Raw genomic sequence first — 21,991 nt, 5'->3', positions numbered from 1 at the left:
GGCGGCATCTCTGGAGAGAAGGAATGGGTAGCGTTTCGGGTCAAGGCCCTTCTGACTGGTTAGGGATAAGGGAAACGAGAGATATAGATGATGATGTGGAGAGATAAAGAACAATGAATAAATGATATACACGAAAGTAACGATGATGAAGGAAACAGGCCATTGTTAGCTGTTTGTAGGATGAAAACGAGAAGCTGGTGCGACTTATGTGGGGGATGGATAGAGGGAGAGGGAATGCCGGGGCTATCTCAAATGGGAGAGATTAATATTCAGACCACTGGGCTGTAAGCTGCCCAAGTGAAATATGAGATGCTGTTCCACCGGGAGATCAGGCAGGCTGAGCGAAGGTGTTCCGTGATACGATCGTCCAGTCTACGTTTGGCAGATGATGACTTTAAACTGCCCTCTGAAATAGACTAGCAGTTATATTGTAAGCGTGCTGGAGTTGCTTTTTATAAATTACTAGACCAAGTGCAGACCCGTTGGGTCTGTTCCCCCAACGTGCGGTTGTTGGGGGGGAGGCGTCATGCAGCGTCACACACTAACTATCCCCCCCCCCCCCCCCCCGCACTCACGCTAATTACCCCCCTTGATATTATATTAATATTATTAATTTGCTCCTTTTACCCCATAACCACCCTATCTACTGACGCATAGCCCCCAACTTGCAGTCACATCTAGAGAGGGGGGGGGGGGCGGGGGTAGAGAGTGAGGGCAGAGAGAGAAGGGGCAGAGACAGAGAGAGAGACAGAGACACAGAGAGAGGGGCAAGAGGGATAGGGGGTGGAGAGGAGGAGAAGAGGGAGGGTGGGTGAGGGGGGGAGGAGGGGAGGAGAGAGAGGGTGAAAGTGAGGAGGAGAGAGAGGGGGTGCTGTGAGGGGGAGAGGTGGGGAGCAGGGAGAGGGAGGGGGGAGGGTAGGGGGTGTGGAGGGGAGGGGAGGAGGGGAGAGAGAGAGAGGGGGGAGGGGGGAGGAGAGAGGGGGGAGGGGGGGGATGAGGGAGGAGAGAGGGTGTGCTGAGAGGGGGGTGAGATGAGGGGCGGGGGAGAGGTGGGGAGCAGGGAGGGGGGGAGGAAGGGTGGTAGGGGTGTGTGGAGGGGAGGGGGTTTAGGGGTGGGACGGTGGGGGAGGGGAGGATGGGGAGAAAGGGGGGAGAGGAGGGGGGAGGAGAGGGGGAGGAGAGGAGAGGGGAGGGAGAGGGGGGAGAGGGGGATGAGAGGAGGGAGGGGAGAGAGTGAGAGAGGGGGGAGAGAGGGGGGGGAGAGAGAGGAGAGAGGGGAGAGAGGAGGAGAGGGGGGGAGAGAGCGAGAGGGGGGACGAGAGGGGAGAGCGGGGGGGAGAGAGAGGAGAGAGAGGAATGAGGGCGGGTGGGAGAGAGAGGAGAGGGGGGGAGGAGAGAGGAGAGGGGGGAGAGAGAGGAGAGGAGGAGGGGGAGAGAGAGAGGAGAGGGGGGAGAGAGAGGAGTGGGGGGAGAGGAGAGACGAGGAGGGGGAGAGAGAGAGGAGAGGGGGGAGAGAGAGGAGAGGGGGAGAGAGAGGAGAGGGGGGGAGGGATGAGAGGAGAGGGGGGAGAGAGAGGAGGAGGGGGGGGAGAGAGGAGAGGGGGGGAGAGAGGAGAGGGGGGGGGAGAGAGGAGAGGGGGGGATGAGAGAGAAGAGGGGGGGGAGAGAGGAGAGGGGGGGGGAGAGAGGAGAGGGAGGGGAGAGAGGAGAGGGAGGGGAGAGGGGGGAGAGAGGAGAGAGGGGGGGAGAGAGGAGAGGGGAGCGGAGAGGGGGGGAGCGAGTGAGGGGGGGGGAGAGAGGAGAGGGGGGGGAGCGAGGAGAGGGGGGGGGAGAGAGGAGAGGGGGGGAGAGGAGAGGGGGGGGGGAGTGGAGAGGGGGGAGAAGGATAGGGAGAGAGAGAGAGAGAGAGTGCCTTTTTACTTCAACCCAAACCCAAACAACCATTTGCAGGCAATGTTTTTTTACCTCTAACCATATTTTCATTTTCAAACCAAATTAAGGGTACTCGCAGTGCTGTAGACATTTGTTCAGTGTCATTCAGAGCTCAGAGTGACAGAGACTAATTGACAGAGATCCATCTTGCAGAGATTAATTGAGGCACACCACTTCCTGGTTTTATAGTCCCTCCCTCCCCCCCCCCCCCCTGCCGCCAGCGGGGACAGCAGAGAGAATGGGGAATTTTGTAAAAACATTAATGTCTCTGTCATATTTAATCGACGGGAAAAATCCTCGCCACACATGCGGCGGAGGGGGGCTCTGAGCGAGGTGGCCAAAAATGACGGCCGTAGGTGGCGGCGTTCTCTCGGAAATCGCAGCACAGATCGCTAAAACCGGTCAAGAACAGAGTTTTAGTAATATAGATAGATGAATGAGTGTGGGACATAATCTAGCCTTAGTTTGGCATTAAAATTACGATGGTCTTTGAGCACATTCCAAGCTGTTGAATGTTGAACCGCACATCTTGTGGAGCTAAAAGCTATGCATCTCATTTTCGCTGTCAAGCAGGAGCCAGTTCCTGAATACTTTAGACAAATATAACGAAGGAATGGCAAGCCTTCACATTAAACTGTAGCAAAAAGCTGATTGCATTACTCTCGCTTGTCTGTGATAATATATCGCACATAAAAGACGTACAGGTTTGTTGGTTAATTGGCTTGGTAAATGTAAAAATTGTCCCTAGCGGGTGTAGGATAGTGTTAAAGTACGGGGATCTCTGGTCGATGCTGACCCGGTGGGCCGAAGGGCCTGTTTCCGCGCTGTATCTCTAAACTAAAAACTGAAATAACATTAAATTTATTTTACTAGCTCTTGGAGAGTGAACATCGTGGCGTTACGGGATGGATGACCAGTTGGCTTGGTAGCAGAGCTAGTGGAACCCAAAGTGTACCAAATACCCCACAAAGGCCAAATCAGCAGACAGTCTTCAACAATGTAAGTGCAACTCTATTCATAAATTCTTATATATTTGTGGTTTTAAAGCAATAACAGATGTTTCAGGGTGACGCAAGCAACTGCAAATGCTCGAATCTTGAGAAAAACACAAAGTGTTGGTGGAACTCTGTGGGCCAGGCAGCGTTAGGGTTAGGGTTAGTTAAACATGAGCCCAGTTGTCCTAATCTGTTGTCTTAGATCAGATGTGCCAACCCAGGAATCTGATGAGCATTTGATGCGCTCCCTCCAGAACAGCATGGCTCTTTCAGCTGTTGTGGGAGAGCTGCTTTCAAAATTGTTACACAATTTATTTTCTGATGTTCCTTAATAAAATTGAAGTATCATCCTTAGCAGAGGTGACTCTGAGCCCATGTTTTATGGATTCAAGTCTTTGTCTAAATAGCTGAGCACTGAAGCACGAGGAGAATGTGCAAACTCCACATCCACGGCACCTGAGGTTAGGATCAAACCCGGATTTCAGACACTGCGAGGCAACAGCTCCACCACTGTAGAATTTTGTATGCACACACTTACAATGAAACTTATCTCGTATTCTGACTGAGAGTGCTGTCTATACAGAGTTTGTATGTTCTCCCTGTGACCATGAGGTTTTTCTCCGGAAGCTCCTGTTTCCTTCCACACTCCAAAGACGTACAGGTTTGTAGGTTAATTGGCTTTGGTTAAAAAAAAATTATAAATTGTTCCCAGTGTGTAGGATAGTGCTTGTGTCGGCACGAACTCAGTGGGCCGAAGGGCATGTTTCCATGCTGTAGCTCTAAACTAAACTAAGATAAAGTGAAATCATATTGAACTAGTGCAGGGGTTCCCAACCCTTTTTGTCCCGTTTACCCCGGGCAACTCTAATAGCACGTAACAATGTTATTTCACTTATTTATGAACAACTAATGATGAACAGACACCGGTATACCAGAACCAAACACAGTCAGTCAATGAGAAAAAATATGTACAAATCCAGAATCAACAAATTTACCCCCTGGGTAGGCGAAATTTACCCCCTGGGGTATATTTACCCTAGGTTGGGAACCCTTGAACTATTTGGTTCTGAGGTAGAGCAAATACACTGGCATAACATTATAAATGGTTTATTTCTGATTCTAAATCACTTCTCTGATTTTATCCCTTATTCGTGTTGCTAATTTTGACATGTGCAAAGATTAATTCATTCAGATCGACCTGGTGTGTATTATTTGTGACTTTGGTATTGATGAAATGAATTATTACACCAAGGACCTTTATGATTTTTGTCTTGCAGTCTTTCTCGGAAATGTTTGTGAAGTTCCTGGAAATAGAATCTCGACCTTCCCTTCCGCCACCAAAGCTTCCAATTTATGATATCCACCCCCTTGGACACACACCTGCAGCTAGCCAGCAAGCCCGTGGTTTTCCTGCTCATACATCTGGTACAGACATTTATAATTTACTTTATGTATTTCTTCTGCATTTAATTATGATTACAGATTTGCAAATAACTATGAAAGTCGTGACACTGGTTAATAACACTGGTGGGCGGCACGGTGATGTCGCGGTAGAGTTGCTGCCTTACAGCGCCAGAGACCCAGGTTTGATCCTGACTACAGATGTTGTCTGTACGGAGTTTGTACGTGACCCACGTGGGTTTTCTTCAAAGGCGTACAGGTTTGTAGGCTAATTGGCTTAGTATAATTATAAATTGTCCCTAGTGGGTGTAGGATAGTGTAAGTGTGCGGGGATTGCTGGTCGGCATGGACTCAGTGTGCCGAAGGGCCTGTTTCCGCGCAGTATCTATAAACTAGACAACTAAAATTAAGCGTTTAAGAAGGAACTGCAGATGCTGGAAAATTGAGCAAAGGAAATAGGTAACGTTTCGGGTTGAGGCAGGAAACATGTTCCCGCTGTTGGGGGAGTCCAGAACCAGGAGCCACAGTTTAAGAATAAGGGGCAAGCCATTTAGAACGGAGACAAGGAAACACTTTTTCTCACAGAGAGTTGTGAGTCTGTGGAATTCTCCGCTTCAGTGGGCGGTGGAGGCCGGTTCTCTGGATACTTTCAAGAGAGAGCCAGATAGGGCTCTTAAAGATAGCGGAGTCAGGGGATATGGGAAGAAGGCAGGAACGGGGTACTGATTGGGGATGATCAGCCATGATCACATTGAATGGCGGTGCTGGCTCGAAGGGCCGAATGGCCTACTCCTGCACCTATTGTCTATTGTCTATTGAAACCCTTCTTCAGAACACTTCTTCTTCTAAAATAGCCATATTTTGTTAAACCAAACATTTGGATTTATTTCTGGAAGGATAGAATTTAAAAACCAGCAATGTTACACAAAACTTTGTTCAAACATACTAAGTGCTGCCTTGTATTTCTGTAATGAATAGGATCCAGAGGCACTGGAGAATGGCAATTTACAAGTAGGAAGCCTTTCAATCATGTATAAACAAAGTCTTTCCTCCCGTTTAGAGACCAAAACTAATAGCCGTAGTTTCTAATCCATGCAGTAGAGAGTTTGGGAGAATCTTAATTTCTCAAAAGCATGGAAAGAACTTCGAACTTGCTACCATAAGAGGTAGATGAGCTCAATCGCACAGATCCATCATAGATAGGCTGCTTTGATGTGGGAGAAGATTGAGAGGAAGCTTGGAGATATGTTACGGGTTATCCCAGCTGGTCTGAATGACCTATTTCTGTGTTGTAATTACCACAGAATATAGAACTAATTGTGGAGGAAAACAATTGTGAAGGTGGCGCAGCGGTAGAGTTGCTGCCTTGCAGCTCTTGCAGCGCCGGAGACCCGGGTTCGATCCCGACTACTGGTGCAGACTGTCCGGTGTTTGTACGTTCTCCCCATGACCTGCGTGGGTTTTCTACAAAACCTTTGGTTTCCTCCCTCACTCCAAAGATAAACAGGTTTGTAGGTTAATTGGATTGGAAAATGTAAAAATTGTCCCTAGTGTGTGTAGGATAGTGTTAATGTCCGGTGGGCTGAAGTGCCTGTTTCCACGCTGTATCTCTAAATTAAACTAAAATTACAAATAGAAAATGTTTGTTTAAGAGTTCAAAAAGTAGTAAATGCTAAAGTGTGACAGTGCTGGTATAAAAACATAGGAGGTTAACATGCAGGTACATCCACCAATTAGTAAGGTGTTGACCTTTATTATAAGGTTCTTCGAGTACCAGAGTGAATGATATCAACGGATTAGAACCGAAGGTGCTTATATTCACTGGAAATTAGAAGGATGAGAGGGGATCGTATAGAAACATAAAATTCTTAAGGGACTGGACAGGCTAGATGCAGGAAAAAGTGTCCCCATGTTGGAGGAGTCCAGAACCAGGGGGTCACAATTTAAAGAATATGGGTCAGGCCATTTAGGACTGAGATGAGGAAAAACATTTTCACCGGAGAGTTGTGAATCTGTGGAATTCTCTGTCTCAGAAGGCAGTGGAGGCCAATTCACTGGATGTATTCAAGAGAGAGTTGGATACAGCTCTTAGGGCCAACGGAATCTAGGTATATGTGAAGAAAGCAGGAACAGAGTACTGATTCTGAATGATCAGCTATGATCATATTGAATGGCGGTGCTGGCTCGAAGGACCGAATGGCCTTCTCCTGCACCTGTTTTCTATGTTTCTAAAGCTATTTAAATGTTTAATTCCTAATTGGAAAGCTTTGATACCAGCTTTTATGAGTCACCCACTTTGCCTTCCTTGTCAATCTGCAAGTTGTATTGGCCAAAGTTGTGATACCTTTAAGTCAATGGTTTAATGTTATTTCAAGTGGTTGAAAATGGACAATGTAGCGCAGTTTGAGATCTCTGTCAAAATAGATGTCCATTATCACTTTTATGAAACATTTCTGCGTTAGTATATGATTTCACTGGTATCATGAATCATGCTACTAATTTTAATTTACAGGCGCATCTGGAGCAGGTCTACTGAAGAAACCAGAGTCCAGTCCATTCTTGGCTCCACGATCTGCTGCTGTGCCTCTCATGACCTCAGCAGCTGCCAGTTCCGCTGGGTCTCCGCATCTCCTCATGAAACCAATCTCCAGCGCCCTTCCCACTTTCACACCCCTACCAGTGTCGTCAGACTCCAGTGCCGGGACTGTACTTAAAGATCTCCTCAAGCAATAAAAAAAAAACTGGAGCTAATCCACTAAAGCACTTTAAAGTGAACATTACACTATAGACTACTCGAGCACAGAGGGATCTTGTACTGTGTGCATAAAGCTCCCAGAGATATAATTGCATATCGTAAATGTGCAGCTTTCAGCTAAGCCTGTGAAGGTTGCAAGAATGTCAGCCCAAAATCGACTTGGGGAGCGATTGGCCCAACGAGTAGGAATAAGTTTCCCCCTTTCCAAAAAGCTAGCTATAAATACTTGTTATAAACACGCCGCGTTGCTGAAAGCAGGTACTGTATATTTGGCACTTATTCGAGCAATTATAGCTCAGAAGGAATTCACAGAGGCACCGAATCTTAGCTTCCCTGCAGGATCCTAATGGGCCTTGTGTCGTTGCAAACTGTAATGGCTTTTCATAACATCCTTCCATGGGAGGATTAAAGTAAAAACCTCTTCAGTACAGCTCCAAAGAAATAAAATAGCAGTGTTGTGTATTAAAAGCGGACTCTTCCAGACTGTTCAAAGTCATACCTGCCATGGTATAAATACATTTATTTTATCACACTGCCTTTAACTGCATATGTGAAGTAGCTTTAGTGGTTGGCAAGATTTGCTGTGGTTCATGAATCCTGAGCATTGAGAAGAAATTGAAAAATATTTTCCCTGCCTCTTCCCTCCACCTCCCTCACCATCCAGCTATGAAGGATCAAGATCTTATTGTGCTGAAACTTCCTAAAATTAAGATTAATGACTGCTGTAGAGACCTAATCAGATTATCAATGAAAACATTTTTTTTTCTGTTTGAAAAGCTAACTCCATTACAAATGAATGCCATGTAAAATAATTGAATGTCACAGTTGTGAAGACAGGTCTTAAAACCAGTTTGTATTCTTCATTTTACGTTATAACCTATCAGAAACTTGATTGCAGACTTCTGGTTTGAAGCTTGAAATTAATATACTCTCAATGGCTGAATCGTCTCACCCATTCACTGTTTGATGAGTGATTTTACTTTAGGCCCTCAGAGGAACAGCAGACTTTCATTTGCATTCCATGGGTACACAAAATTTTCCTGAAAATTGAAATAACTCTCGCAAACACCTCATCTGCACAGTAACACCAGTTACTTCAGTCATACCTTAATGTATTTCATGTTGGTCAGTGCCAAGGGATGTATAATTTGTGTGTGAAAGGCAGTGGTTTGGCAGTTTGATGATCTACCAGATTTTGTATTATAATTCTGTTGGTATAATTTATGCAACTCTGGGTTCTGGGCTTTTGAATTGTTGCAGGCCTTTCTGTAAAATGATTCTAATTACAGCTCACTGTATCAGTGAGAGAGAAACAAGTTAACAATCTGCACCATTGTTCTTTATATAAATTGTTTGTCTTTTCTGTCCATGACTTGTTTTTCATCTGAGGCGTCTACAGATTTATAAGGTACAGCATTCTTAAGCTCTAAATTATCCATAGCTGATTTGGTATGTTGGCTATTGTTGTACAATATTGTGGTTAGCTAAAAGAATGACGTTCTTGGATGCATTAAAATCCATTATTGTAAGCTGTTAATATCCAGCAAAATTGTTCAGGTTCATTATTACGAGGTGGAAGTTCATCACAAAATATCAACAAATGTAACTTGATCTTCTGCTTTGGCACGGGGTTATTGGAATCAAATGAGCAGAGATGATTGTAGCCAGCTGATAATAGTCACATACCCACTTGGCAAGTGATCAAAGATGCATTTTTTCTTCTTTAGTTGTTTAAACTTAACAGTGGGTTCAAGATGCGCCTTTCTGTTTCAAGCAGTTTTGTCCCCCATTAAGACTTTTCACCTTTTGCTGAAATGGAATGACTTGTTTCATGGCACTGTGTGCAATTCACTGTCACCTCACTCAAATGACTTGTTTATCACAGTTAAACACGGTGATCAGGAAGTTACTTGTGCCTCTTCCAAAGCCGTCCACGTGAGAATCCTGGCTGGATTTTTGTAGAACCAAACTTGTGCAAGTGATAAATGTCATTACACCTCATTAAAAATTGAACATTATAACTTGCCTTAAAAGTTATAAGTTAAACTTTGAAAACAATGCAAAGTTTTGAAAATTGGTATTCAAAAGCTGCGTGGGTTTTCTCCAAGATTTTCAGTTTCTTCCCACGCTCCAAAGACGTACAGGCTTGTATGTTGTTAATTGGCTTGGTTATAAATGTAAAATTGTCCCCAGCGCGTGTAGGGTAGGGTAATGTGTGGGTATTGCTGGTTGGTGCAGGCTTGTTTGGCTGAAGGGCCTGTTTCCACGCTACATCTCTAAAACTAAAAACTAGGTACAATTGTCAAGGTGCCAAGAAAGGCAAATACTTTTTTTAGAACCCCCTCTGTCTGTTGAACAATGATAATCTGACTTCTGTAGATGGAATATTTAGGTTTGGAGGCCCACTCCAACTGTTGAGCAGATTATGTAGGAAGGAACTGCAGATGCTGATAGAAACCAAAAATAGACACAAAAAGCTAGAGTAACTCAGCGGGTCAGGGAGCATCTGTGGAGAAAAGGAATAGGTGATGTTTCAGGTGGGGACCCTTCTTCAAACTAAGAGGGGAAAGGGAAACGGGAAATATAAAGAGATATAGAACAAATTAATTAAAGATACAAAAAAGTAATAATCAGGCAGATGCTCATAAGGTCATAAGTGATAGTAGAATTAGGCCATTGGGCCCATCAAGTCTACTCCACCATTCAATCATGGCTGACCTATCTCTGATGGGGAGGGTGAAATCATGGAAGTCATTTTAACTGCTCACCTGGTGAAGGGGGTGATTTAAGAGGTCAAAATTCAATTTCTGTGTGTTGATCTGAAACCATCCTAGTAGTTATATAATCAAGACCAAAACTTGCAACGCATCCTCTTACCGAATCTAGCTGAATTACTGCTATTTGCCAACAAAATATTAATTGTCATTTTTGGTCCTTGATTTGTTTGTTTTACTTTTAACACTGTATTACTCACAGAATTGAAGCGAAAATGGTAATTTAACTGTTTTGCGAGAAAAAAAAAATGTGAAGTGCATCAAACATTTTGAATCACAAGTATTTATCATTCAACATATCCAAGAATATTGCCAATAAATGACTGAATTTCACCTTGCTTGCCTATAGTTTTGCAGATATGATAGAGGTTTATATGATAGAGGTTCATTGTTGGACAGTTGTTTTATAGATTTTAAACAGTTTATAAATTTATATTTTACCACAGGACATATATCAAACTTGCTGCAGCTGTTTATTAATCATTTTGAAGAAAATAATCTGTTGATTCCATTAGCTCTTTCTCACAGGAATGTTTTTGCTTCAATTCAAATTAAACTAAGCTAAAGCTAAGCTGGTATGACGAGAGGATCAGCGTAGTAATGAAGGCCAACAAGCTCCCTTAATGCTTTTATGCAGTACAAAAGTAAATATTTCTGACTTGACTAAATCTTGCCTGCTCAGAAGGACATAAGCAGTCTTCCGTTTCAGTATGTCTTCCAGAAGGAGATAGAAAACATCTAGTAGGATCTAATCACTTTCAAGGCTGGGTTAAAATTGACACGGAGGACTTTGATTTTTGTTGTGTAAATGCAATGTTTTCTATGTGTAGGAGGGAACTGTAGATGCTGGTTTACACCGAAGACAGACACAAAATGCTTGGAGTAACTCGGCTTCATCAGAAGGGTCTCGACCCAAAACATCACCCATTCCTTCTTTCCAGAGATGCTGCCTGTCCTGCTGAGTTACTCCAGCATTTTGTGCAATGTTTTGTCATATCTGCAATGTTTGCTATGTTCCCAGGGCTGACAAAACACCACGTTATTTTCAATATCAATCTGTTTCTGCATTTCTGACTTTTTAAACATATGCAAGCTCTCACATTTTGACAAGACTAAAGTTGATTACGTTATCAGCAATTAAAACATATTACCTTTATGGGTTTATCAGGTAGCATTGATAGCATTACGTAATGAATCACATGTATTGAAATATCTTCAAGTGCTATCAGTATGTTAATCACATTGATTAATTAGAAGTCATCTTTTAGTGCTAACATGGGCATTGCTAAATATTGGCATAGGGTAAAATATGTAAAAGAAAATTTTTAATGAAAGTCCTTAAACATTGACAACCTCGTGGTATCTGGTACCATGGGCTGTTTCTGTTGCTAATTCTGCTTTTGTCTTTATGCCTAATTTATTCTAACTGGAATGTGAAACATCCACTGTTGCCTTCTTATGAAGAATGGTCAAATGTATTAAATATACATTTCAGCGGTGTTGTGTGATTTTGTCTTTGTCTGCTTTCCCCCAATATTTTCTCAGTATTTCCAAGCTGAGAAAAGTGAGCAAAATAAACATGGTGCAGGAGGAACTCAGCAGGTCAGTCAGCATCTAAGGGGAGAATGGACAGAGGTCATTCTGGTTCATAAACCATCTTCAGAGTGCTTTTTAATGAGCAGCAGTTATGAATTACAGTGAATCCAGTTTGGACAATGCTGGCACAACTTTTTTAATGTAGTATTGTGATTTTTTAAAGTAAATATGTTTATTTGCCTTTTCTTAAAGGTATTTTGCTGATCCATGCTACGTGACCCAAGTCTTACAGCATAGAAACAGGCCCTTTGACCCAACTTGCCCACACCGACCAACATGTCCGATCGACACTTGTCCCATCTGCCTGCATTCTGCCTATATCCCTCTAAACCTGTCCATGTACCTGTCCAAATGTTTCTTGAATGTCGCAATAGTACCTGGTTCAACTATCTCCTCTGGCAGCTCGTCCATACACCCATTACTCTTTGTGTGAAAAAGTTACCCCTCAAGTTCCTATTCAATCTTTCCCCCTCACCTTAAACCCATGTCCTCTGGTTCTCAATTCTCCTCCTCTGGGCAAGAGATTCTGTGCGTCTACCCGATCAACTCCCCTCGTGATTTTGTACACCTGTGTGTTTCAACATACTTTGTTTTAAGCCATTCACTTCGGCTACGGGTAATTGAGTTTAAAAACTTGCCAGTAGATAAACTTGGACAAACAATTAAAGAAACATTTCATTATGTCGCCTATAAAGAAATAAAAACGAAGGTAAAATTGCTCCATTTGTGGCCAATGAGAGATTAAAGAGAGTATATTAAAAGAGGTTTGTAATAAAATCCAAAATGTGGTTAAGTGATAGATTCTGGGAGGAGGATTGATTGAAAGATAACATGGAAACAGGCCCTTCGGCCCACTGAGTCCATGCTGATCATTGATCACCTGTTCATACTAGTTCTATGTTATCCCACTTTCTCATCCACTTCCTACACATGCCAGGGGCAATTTAGAGAGGCCAGTTACCCTACAAACCTGCATGCAGGAGGAAACCGGAGCGCACACAGTCACATGGAGGTCGTGCAGACTTCACACAGACAGCAGCCGAGATCAGGATTGAACCCAAGTCTCTGATGGTGTAAGGCAGCAGCTCTACACCACTGCTGGGAAAGTAGGGAGAATAAATGTTTTATCAATATAAGCAGGTGCTGGATGGTCGATATGGATTTTGTGTCGAAGGACTAGTTTATATTCTGTATTCTGCAAGAGGGTTAGATGCCTTGAGGATTTACAATGTTTTAAAAAACAAGACGAGATGGTTGATGGAAAAAAATTGTGAAATATTGCAGTAATCTAGTGTGAAAAATGAAAACCTAGTATGTATGTGGAAATAAAGAGAAGAAAATGAAAATACAAAGCTTGCAGAAGAACTTGCAGAAATAAGAAAGACTTGATTCATTAAGTGCTTCGCCTCTGTATTCACAAAGGAGGTGATGAAGAATTTCTAGGAAATAAAGAGCCACGGGCATAATGAAGATGACGAATGTTGTTTGTAATAATATTGGGGAAGGAAAAGCACTGGAGAAGTCTCAAAAGGCAACAAATCCATTGGAACTGACAATCGACTTCCTTGGGTTGTGAGAGTTAGAGTGCTGATCATCCAAACAAAATTGCTAGATTCTGGAACACTGCCCGAGTTTTGGAAAGTAGCAAGTAAGAGAGACAGAGGAAATAAAGAATTACACAGTAGTTAGTTTGACAACTGGTTTTGGAAAATACTGCAATCTATTATTAAGAAAGAGATAAAATTTGATTTGGTAGATTTGACGTGTTTCTGCACAGGAGAAAATGAACTCTTGGTTTTCTTTCGATAATGTAACAAAAATAAAGCATTAAGGACAGACGCAAAAAGCTGCAGTAACTCAGCGGGCCAGGCAGCATCTCAGGAGAGCAGGAATGCGTGACGTTTCGGGATGGTGCATTGAATTTTCAAAATTCATTTAATAAAATACCGCGCAGAAAATATTACGTCAAACGGAAGGCATACAAAGAGTGATGAAGTGTTGAAATACTTAGAGGACTCATTGAAAGGGCAGAAAAACATAATGGGAATAAATGTTCTTTTTTCAGGTTGGTGAACTTTTATTTGTTGATTACCATGGGGTCAGCGAAGTCCTGTCAACATTAATTACACCGACCTTTCATTTAACAAACGTAACTTCAAGTCACAGGTTATAAATAACCCTGATGCAAGGTTTCTTTCCTTTCCACCCAAGGATGTTGAGTTCCTCCAGCAGATTGTTTGTAGCACCACCAAGATATTAGTGCAGAGCTAAATATTCAGAAGAAACTGGTGAGAATTTGCATCAAGGCAGCTGTTGGCAGATGTTTTTTTTAATTCCGGCATGGAAAATTAAGCTGGTTGGTGCCAAAAGTGAAAAGTATTTCCAATGTGTGGTTTATTATTTAAAAATGAGCTGCATCAGTAAAAAAAAAAAAAATCTTGAAGTGATGGTTGAGTATATTGCCCAGGATTGAGGAATCATGCACTACAGGATTTGGGTTGAATGTGAGGGGGGGGGGGGGGGGGGGAATTGTAATAGGAATCTGAGAGGCAACTTTTTCATACAGGGGTTTGGACTGCCGGAGGAAATGTTTGAGACAGGTAGAATAACATTTAGACAGGTACTTGAAACTAATGAGAGGAATATGGGTTTAAACGCGAATTTATGAAACTCCGTGGCATGGATGAGTTAGGTTGGGTGGCCTGTATGACTGTGACTGAATGCTTGCTTATCGTAGCACAATATCACGAGATCTTTTGTTTCCACCTGAGCGGTTTACATCTCATCGGAAAGCTGGTTCCACTGATAATGTAGCACCTCCTGTGTAGTGCACTGCATTGTTAGCCAAGGTTTTGTTCTCATTCTAGTGGGACAGGAACTTGAAGCTGTTGGTAGATTTGTGTTTCCAATCACTGGCAGGTATTTAAATTTATATTTGTCTTCAGGTTTTCATGACACGAAGGAAGGCTCTAAGAATATGAATGCTTTGGGTAAAATGTTTATCAATGCCAAGTTAGGTGGAGATTGGATGAGAGGGTATTGATTAATAGAAGGTTGTATTATTGGGGATAGAGCGGGAGACCTTATTGACGTATATAAAGTTGCGAGAGGCATAGATAGGATAGACAATCTGAACCTTTTCCCCCCAGGGTGGAAATGGAGACTAGAGGGCGCAGCTTTAAGGTGAAAGGAGCAAAGATTAAGGGAGATGTGCAGAGCCATCTTTTTTTTTAAACAGTATGTGGTGGGTGCAAGGTACAGCGGAGGTGTTGATGGAGGCAGACGTCCTCCATATAGGGAATCCACCCTAACACCCTATGGCGATCAGCAAGTGGCGACGGGGGCAGGATTGTGAGATCTGGAAGCCCCTAGTCATGAGCTGGCACACCAGGCGGTGGATGCTAGATTCAGTCGCTGGATTCTTGGAATGAGGCAGATGAGCCCTTCGGCAGCTGCACCCATGACAGCTGTCCTCTTTAGGATCCGCTCTGCTCACCTCACTTGGGGAAAAGGCTAGAAAAGGTGCCCTAAAAATAGCCAGCCTCAAACTTACCGACTGGATTGCCGCACCCAGAGGTATCGCCACACGCGGTCAGAAACACAGAAATATGAACTTTGGAGCATGGAATGTGCGCACATTGATGGATCGTGCAACCAGTAACAGACCAGAGAGGAGAACCGCGATCATTGCAAGAGAACTGAGAAGATGCCGGGTTGACGTAGCTGCCTTTTCTGAAACCCGGCAGGCAGACGAGGGACAACTGAAGGAGGAGAAGGGAAAGGAAAAGCTGCTGATGAGCCCAGGATCCATGGTGTTGGGTTTGCTATCAGGAACCAGCTCATCAGCCACCTCTCTGAACTCACTGTGGGAATCCGTGAACGTCTCTCTTGATGGCGGCAGAGGCAATAATGGTGTTTAGGAGCCCGATTAGGCACATTGACATGCAGGGTATGGTGGAGGTCGCATCTTTGCAGGCAGATCAGATGAGATTAGATTGGCATCATGTTTGACATGGATGTTGTGGGCAGAAGGGTCTGATCCTGTTATGTATCTTTTATGTTCTATATTAAATGGGAAATAGAAATATGATTTGGAGAAAGCAGAGGTTGAGCAACTGCCTTACAGTGGCAGAGACCCAGGTTCTACGGGTGCTTCTGCACGGAGTTTGTACGTTCTCCTGCGTGGGGTTTCTCCGAGATCGTCAGTTTCCTCCCACACTCCAAAGACGTCCAGGTTTGTAGGTTGTGGAGGAAAGAACTGCAGATGCTGATTTATTCTGAAGAAGGGTCACGACCCGAAACGTCACCCATTCCTTCTCTCCAGTGATGCTGCCTGCCCCGCTGAGTTACTCCAGCACTCTGTGTCAACCAGGTTTGTAGGTTAATTGGCTTGGTATAAAAATTGTCCCTGGTGTGTGTAGGGTAGCGTTAATGTGCGGGGATAGCTGGTCGGTGCGGACTCAGTGGGCCAAAGGGCCTGTTTCCGTGCTGTATCTCTAAACTAAACTATAAACACCCTTGGTCCTTAAAAGAATCGGAGCTTTCAAGTTTTGGGGAGAAGCTGAGCACTACAAATAACTGACAATTCGCTTATGTACTGTGCTGGGATCAGCGGTCTACAGTCCATTTGCTTGGAGCCAGATAATCCTTCAGCTGTGTCAACTAGGATACTTTAAGGGCCTGTCCCACTTACGTGTCCTTGGCATGCAAATTACGCGACCTCGTGTCCCGCGCGATTTCATGTGTACGCACAGCCGTCTGGAGCCCGTGGCGTCATTTGAAGATGGATACAAAGCTGGAGTAACTCAGCGGGACGGGCAGTATCTCTGGAGAGAAGGAATGGGTGACGTTTCGTATCGAGACTCTTCAGTCTGAAAAGAAGGGCCTTGACCCTAAACGTCACCCATTGCTTCTCTCCAGAGATGCTGCCGGTCCCGCTGAGTTACTCCTGCATTTTGTGTCTATCTCCAATCGTCTTGGCCCCGCTCTGGGAGTAGAAGTGGGGGCGGATCCGGACTGCAACGGCCGTGAGCCCCAGGCTGAGTTCGGTGATCGTTTACCTGCATCTGCTGCTGTTGGAGGTGAGACGTTGCGTCGCGCCAGGATCTTGGGCCTGTCCCACTTTGGCCGTCAGTTACGTGACAGGCCGTTGGCGCGCGAAGATTTCGTTCGCTACAAACATTTCAGAGCCCCGCGCGATACCGCGCACAACTCCATACCCCTCCGCGCTTCTCAGTGGGACCGGCCCCGCGCGGCCACACGATGCCCGTGCGCATCAACGCGACCACGAGGTCGCGTCATTTGCGTGCCAAGGACACGTAAGTGGGACAGGCCCTTTAGGCACACTTCCTACAGAAAAAGACAATCTCTTCATTTAACACCACCAAAAGCAGAAACTTGCAACTCTTGCACCCAAGCAGTAGAATACCTTTTTGGCCAAGCTAATATTAGGTATGTTGCAAAGCCTACCTGAAGCGTCGTTGAAGATCTGCTGCTGAGGATGTGCGCGATTTTGGCGCCGTTTAGAGGGGGCGGGTTTAAAACGCGATTTTCTCTAAGCTGTTCCAATCGAAAATGTTCAGCCTAGTTAATTATTAACGAAAAATCGCTGGAAGACCCCGTCGCAAAAGCTATTATTAGTTTTAAAGGCCTTGAATAATAGTTATAGTAGTTTAAAAATCAATCTTTAAACCCGCGACAGCCAGCAACCGCAGGGTCTCATAAAGCAAACCACAGAAGTTAGGTTGTATATTTTTACATTAAAAAGGGCTTTTAAAGAACCCTTTATACAAAGTTTAATATTGCGAGTAGCTCAATTTGGCCCCATTATATCCCGCAGTATTTTTCTCGGCATTTGGGGCACAAATCTACCGCAATTCTAAACCAGCGCGTTCCACAGGGACCCACTGGAAAGCTGATTTAAAATGGACTTTAATTTGCAGCAATTAAACACTAAATTCCTTCCATTTGGCCTATAAATTAATGTAAATGAGATTTTAAAATCATGTTTTATTGTGAATTATTTGTGAATATTATTTGGACATTTAGGCTATTTAAAAATGTTAATCATTTATTAAGAAATGGATAGATGTTTAGATCTAGTAATTGAAGTCTGAAATTAGCTACAATTAGGTAACTAACTAATTATATGCTTTAATTTCAGGTCATCCAAGTAAGATTATTTTATATTTGTTTCAGAATGCTTCAATCTATGATAACTGAAAATTTCATTCAGTTCTCTTAATTTTTAAGAAAGTTATGGGCTTTTGACTGTTCACGATCACAGCTTTTTTGTTATGTCCATAGAAAATCAATAGGGAACAAGATGCTCATTTCCCAGTATGAAAATGGCCATAACTTTTTAAATACTTGAGATATGAAAGTGAATTAGGTGTCAAATTAAACTTATTTTTATGCTTTATCTGATGGGATAAATTACAGACTTGATTTTTAAAATCTCAAAATTTTGTAACATTGCTACTAATATGAATGTACACAGCATGTATTATTTAAATGAGTTTCTAAAAAATCCAAAGAGCTGGAGTAACTCAGCAGGTCAGACAGCATCTCCGGAGAAACGGAATGGGTGACGTTTCGGGTCGAGACCATTCTTCAGACTCAAGATCTCGACCCGAAACGTCACCTATTCATTTTCTCCAGAGAATCTGTCTGCCCTACTGAGTTACTCCAGCATTTTGTGTCTATCTTCAGTTTAAACTAGCATCTGCAGTTCCTTCCTACACCTAAAAAATCCAAGTTTAATTTAGAAATACAGCCCTTCCGTTGACCAGTCGACCAGCCCATGTCGACCAGTGATCCCCGCACGCAAACCCCATCCCACACACACCAATGACAATTTACAATTTTACCAAGCCAATTAACCTACAAACCTGGACATCTTTGGAGTGTGGGAGGAAACTGGAGCTCCCGGAGAAAACCCACACAGGTCACGGGGAGAACGTACCAACTCCGTACAGATAGCACCCGTAGTCAGGATCAAACCCGAGTCTCTAGAGCTGTGAGTCAGCAACTCTACCGCTGCGCCACCGTGATGCCCAAATGCAATACTTGAGCTCCGAAATTCATTTTCTGTTCAGTCCCATGCATCTCTGATCCAAAGATAGTATACATGGCTCGTATATTGAATTCATTGCATAACTGTACTGCACTAAATTTGCTCCTCGTGTACACTGGAATGAGCGCAGCACAATCATGAAGTTGGTAACTTAACTGTGTACAATAAGCTATTTTGCAAAGAATGTTAAATGTTATGGAAAAATAATTCTTGTACAATCCTGATCCATGCATAGCATTTCCTGGCAGGCAACTTTTAGGATTAACAGGCTCCAACTGGATAATCTATTGCTCGGAGATTATGTCCAATGAGCTACGCACTTGATCATTGTTACTGAAAACTGGCTGACCCATCAGTTCTCACATTTTGTTCAAATTACATGCAAAGTTTTCTTATTGTGACAGCTTTTTGGTTTGAAATTGCCAACGCACTTAGGATCATTAACTCCTCCTCTGGCACTCAAATTATTTGTGTAAGTACGAAATTGAGTTTATGTTTACTTGTCAACTAAACTCCCCATCGTATGAGACATGCGCAGAGAACTCTTGGCTGAATCTTTAGGGCTGTTTTGAAGGAATGCTATACAGTTGGAAGTGCATCCTTCAACAAAGGCATTAAACACACCTTGTTTCCTCACTAGTTATCCATAAAAGATCGCAATGTCTTTCCTGTAACCTGACCCCCATTTTGATGTGCAACATTTCTCCCATTATCTCCCACTCTCCCAGTCACTCTCCTCCTTTCCCATCCTGCAGTTGTACAGGGTCTTGGTGAGACCACACCTGGAGTATTGCGTACAGTTTTGGTCTCCTAATCTGAGGAAAGACATTCTTGCCATAGAGGGAGTACAGAGAAGGTTCACCAGACTGATTCCTGGAATAGCAGGACTTGCATATGAAGAAAGACTGGATAGACTCGGCTTGTACACGCTAGAATTTAGGTTGAGGGGGGATCTTATAGAAACTTACAAAATTCTTAAGGGGTTGGACAGGCTAGATGCAGGAAGATTATTCCCGATGTTGGGGAAGTCCAGAACTAGGGGGTCACAAAGGATAAGGGGGAAGTTTTAGGACCGAGATGAGAAAATAATTTTTTACACAGAGAGTGGTGAATCTGTGGAATTCTCTGCCACAGAAGGTAGTTGAGGCCAGTTCATTGGCTATATTTAAGAGGGAGCTAGATGTGGCCATTGTGGCTTAAGGGATCAGGGGGTATGGAGAGAAGGCAGGGATGGGATACTGAGTTGGATGATCAGCCATGATCATATCAAATGGCGGTGCAGGCTCGAAGGGCCGAATGGCCTACTCCTGCACCTATTTTCTATGTTTCTACGTTTCACACATGCATTTCCCAATCCCAAGTCCCACAGTTCCCTTTGACTCCATGGGTTTCCACCAGCTGCTTCCAATTTCCGCCCACATGCAGCAAGTCGGTTAATTGGCCTCCGTAAATTGCCCAGGTGAGTGTTAAAACCTCAGGGTAAGATGATGGGAATGTGGGGAAAATAAAACTGGTTAATTGTTGTGGGTGTGAGTGGGCAGGCTGCTGTGAAGAGATTCTGGATCATTAGATTAGATTAGATTCCTTTATTGTCATTCAGAACTTTCGGTCTGAACGAAATTTCGTTGCCTGCAGTCATACATATAATAATAAATAACAAAACATACAATAAACACAAATTAACATCCACCACAGTGAGTTCACCAGGCACCTCCTCACTGTGATGGAGGCAGAAGTCTTAAAGTCTCCGTCTCTTCTCTTCTTGTTCTCCCTCTGCGCTGAGGCAATCCAGGCTTCCGTTGTTGTGACCCCGCCGGATGATGGTGAGTAAGTCCCGCGGCTCAACCCAACTCCGCGAACGGGCCGGTTCAGGCTCCGTGGCCCGGGGTGGCAGAAGCTGCCGAAGATGCCGCCCTCCAGTCCAGTGGATGCAGCTGTAGTTGCGGGAGCTCCGGAAAAACAGGTCTCCAACCTGTGACCTGCGAGCTCCCGACGATGTCGTCCACTGGGCCCGCGGTCGAACCCCAAATTCAGGCCGCCACCGCCTCAGCCCCGAAGCCGGGCCACCGCCACCGGAACGCCACCACAGCTCCGAAGTCGGCCAGTCTCACGTTGGTAAGTCCTGGCTTGCTCTACCTCCAGAGCCTCGAGGTCGGTCGCAGTTGGAGGCCGCCAGCTCCGTCATTAGGCCTCTGCGCAGACGGAGGCAGAGAAGGGGGATACGACAAGAAGTCGCATTCCCCCGAAGGAAGATACAAAAAACATGTTTCACCCCCCCCCCCCCCACACACACATATACACAGCCTAATAAACTAAAATGTAACTAAAACAAGACAAAAGAAAACAACAAAAAAAGTAAAAACAGACGGACTGTAGGCGAGCCGCAGCCGTCAACAGCGCCGCCGCCATCATGTTCTATCGAACCTGGAGAAAGAAATAACGTTCATGTATACGCCTATGTCTCCAGTTACGAACGTTGTTTCGGCATGGCTGCCATTGTGTCAGTGACCCATCAACTACAAAGTGTTACATTTAATAGCCTAGCTTAGTATAGAGATACAGCGCAAAGCAGGCCTTTCAGCCCACCGAGTCAGAAGGTTATAAGTGATAGGAGCAGAATTAGGCCATTTGGCCCACCAAGTCTACTCCGCCATTCAATCATGATTAATCTATCGCTCCCTCCTAACCCCATTACCCCAGACACCCGTACTAATCAAGAATCTATCTCTGCCTTAAAAATGTCCATTGATGGTCTCCGCAGCCTTCTGCGGCAAAGAATTCCACAGATTCACCACCCTCTGAATAAAGAAACTCCTCATCTCCTTCCTAAAGGAAAGACCTTTAATTTTGAGGCTATGACCTCTCCCACTAGTGGAAACATCCTCTCCACATGCGCTCTATCCAAGCCTACCGAACACTGATCCCTGTACACTAATACCTTGTGTATCCTACGCACTCTAGGGACAATTTACAATGATATCAAGCTGATTAACCTGTACATCTTTGGAGTGTTGGAGGAAGCCAGAGATCCCAGAGAAAACACATGGGGAAAGCGTACAGACAAACACCCGTAGTCGGGATTGAACCCGGGTCTCTGGCGCTGAGCCACTGTGCCGCCGCCCATGGATAATCTTGGCTCAAGGTTAGAGCAGGTGCAAGGAAGCCTACAACGGAAGTCTTCTAGAAGTTATTGTAAAATTCTGATGAATGATCTCGAGAAGCAATCAATTCACTTAATTAGTTGTAGGTAATTGCCAATGTTGCCTGTTGTCACCAATGGCTGTTTTATTTCTAAATCATCCAGAGGATTTGGAACCATCAGCAGCTGCAGAACCAGCTGTGCAAACAGGAATGTAGCATTTACCATTTGTGACGATCTATTCCTAATATTTATTCCTGTAATGATGTGTGATTGAGGAGTGATATTACCATTGCTCTTTATTAAATGGAAATGCTGATCGTT

At 44.1% G+C, this 21,991-nt stretch overlaps 1 protein-coding gene across 2 annotated transcripts in view; it reads left to right on the top strand.

The window, feature by feature from the left end:
• trip11 (thyroid hormone receptor interactor 11) overlaps positions 1-8,626 on the top strand; it is a 73,716-nt gene extending 65,090 nt beyond the window's left edge. For both annotated transcript variants that reach the window (XM_033027667.1, XM_033027668.1), the window contains 3 exons: positions 2,806-2,931; positions 4,205-4,352; positions 6,841-8,626. In XM_033027667.1, coding sequence (XP_032883558.1) covers positions 2,806-2,931; positions 4,205-4,352; positions 6,841-7,061 — 495 coding nt within the window. In that variant the 3' untranslated portion in view covers positions 7,062-8,626. The remainder of the gene's footprint in view (positions 1-2,805; positions 2,932-4,204; positions 4,353-6,840) is intronic.
• Positions 8,627-21,991: the final 13,365 nt, after the last annotated feature.

The sequence above is a fragment of the Amblyraja radiata genome, chromosome 9 (assembly GCF_010909765.2).
Source record: "Amblyraja radiata isolate CabotCenter1 chromosome 9, sAmbRad1.1.pri, whole genome shotgun sequence".
In the NCBI taxonomy this organism is placed as follows: Eukaryota; Metazoa; Chordata; class Chondrichthyes; order Rajiformes; family Rajidae; genus Amblyraja; species Amblyraja radiata.
This window is presented reverse-complemented; position numbering and strand designations above follow the sequence as displayed.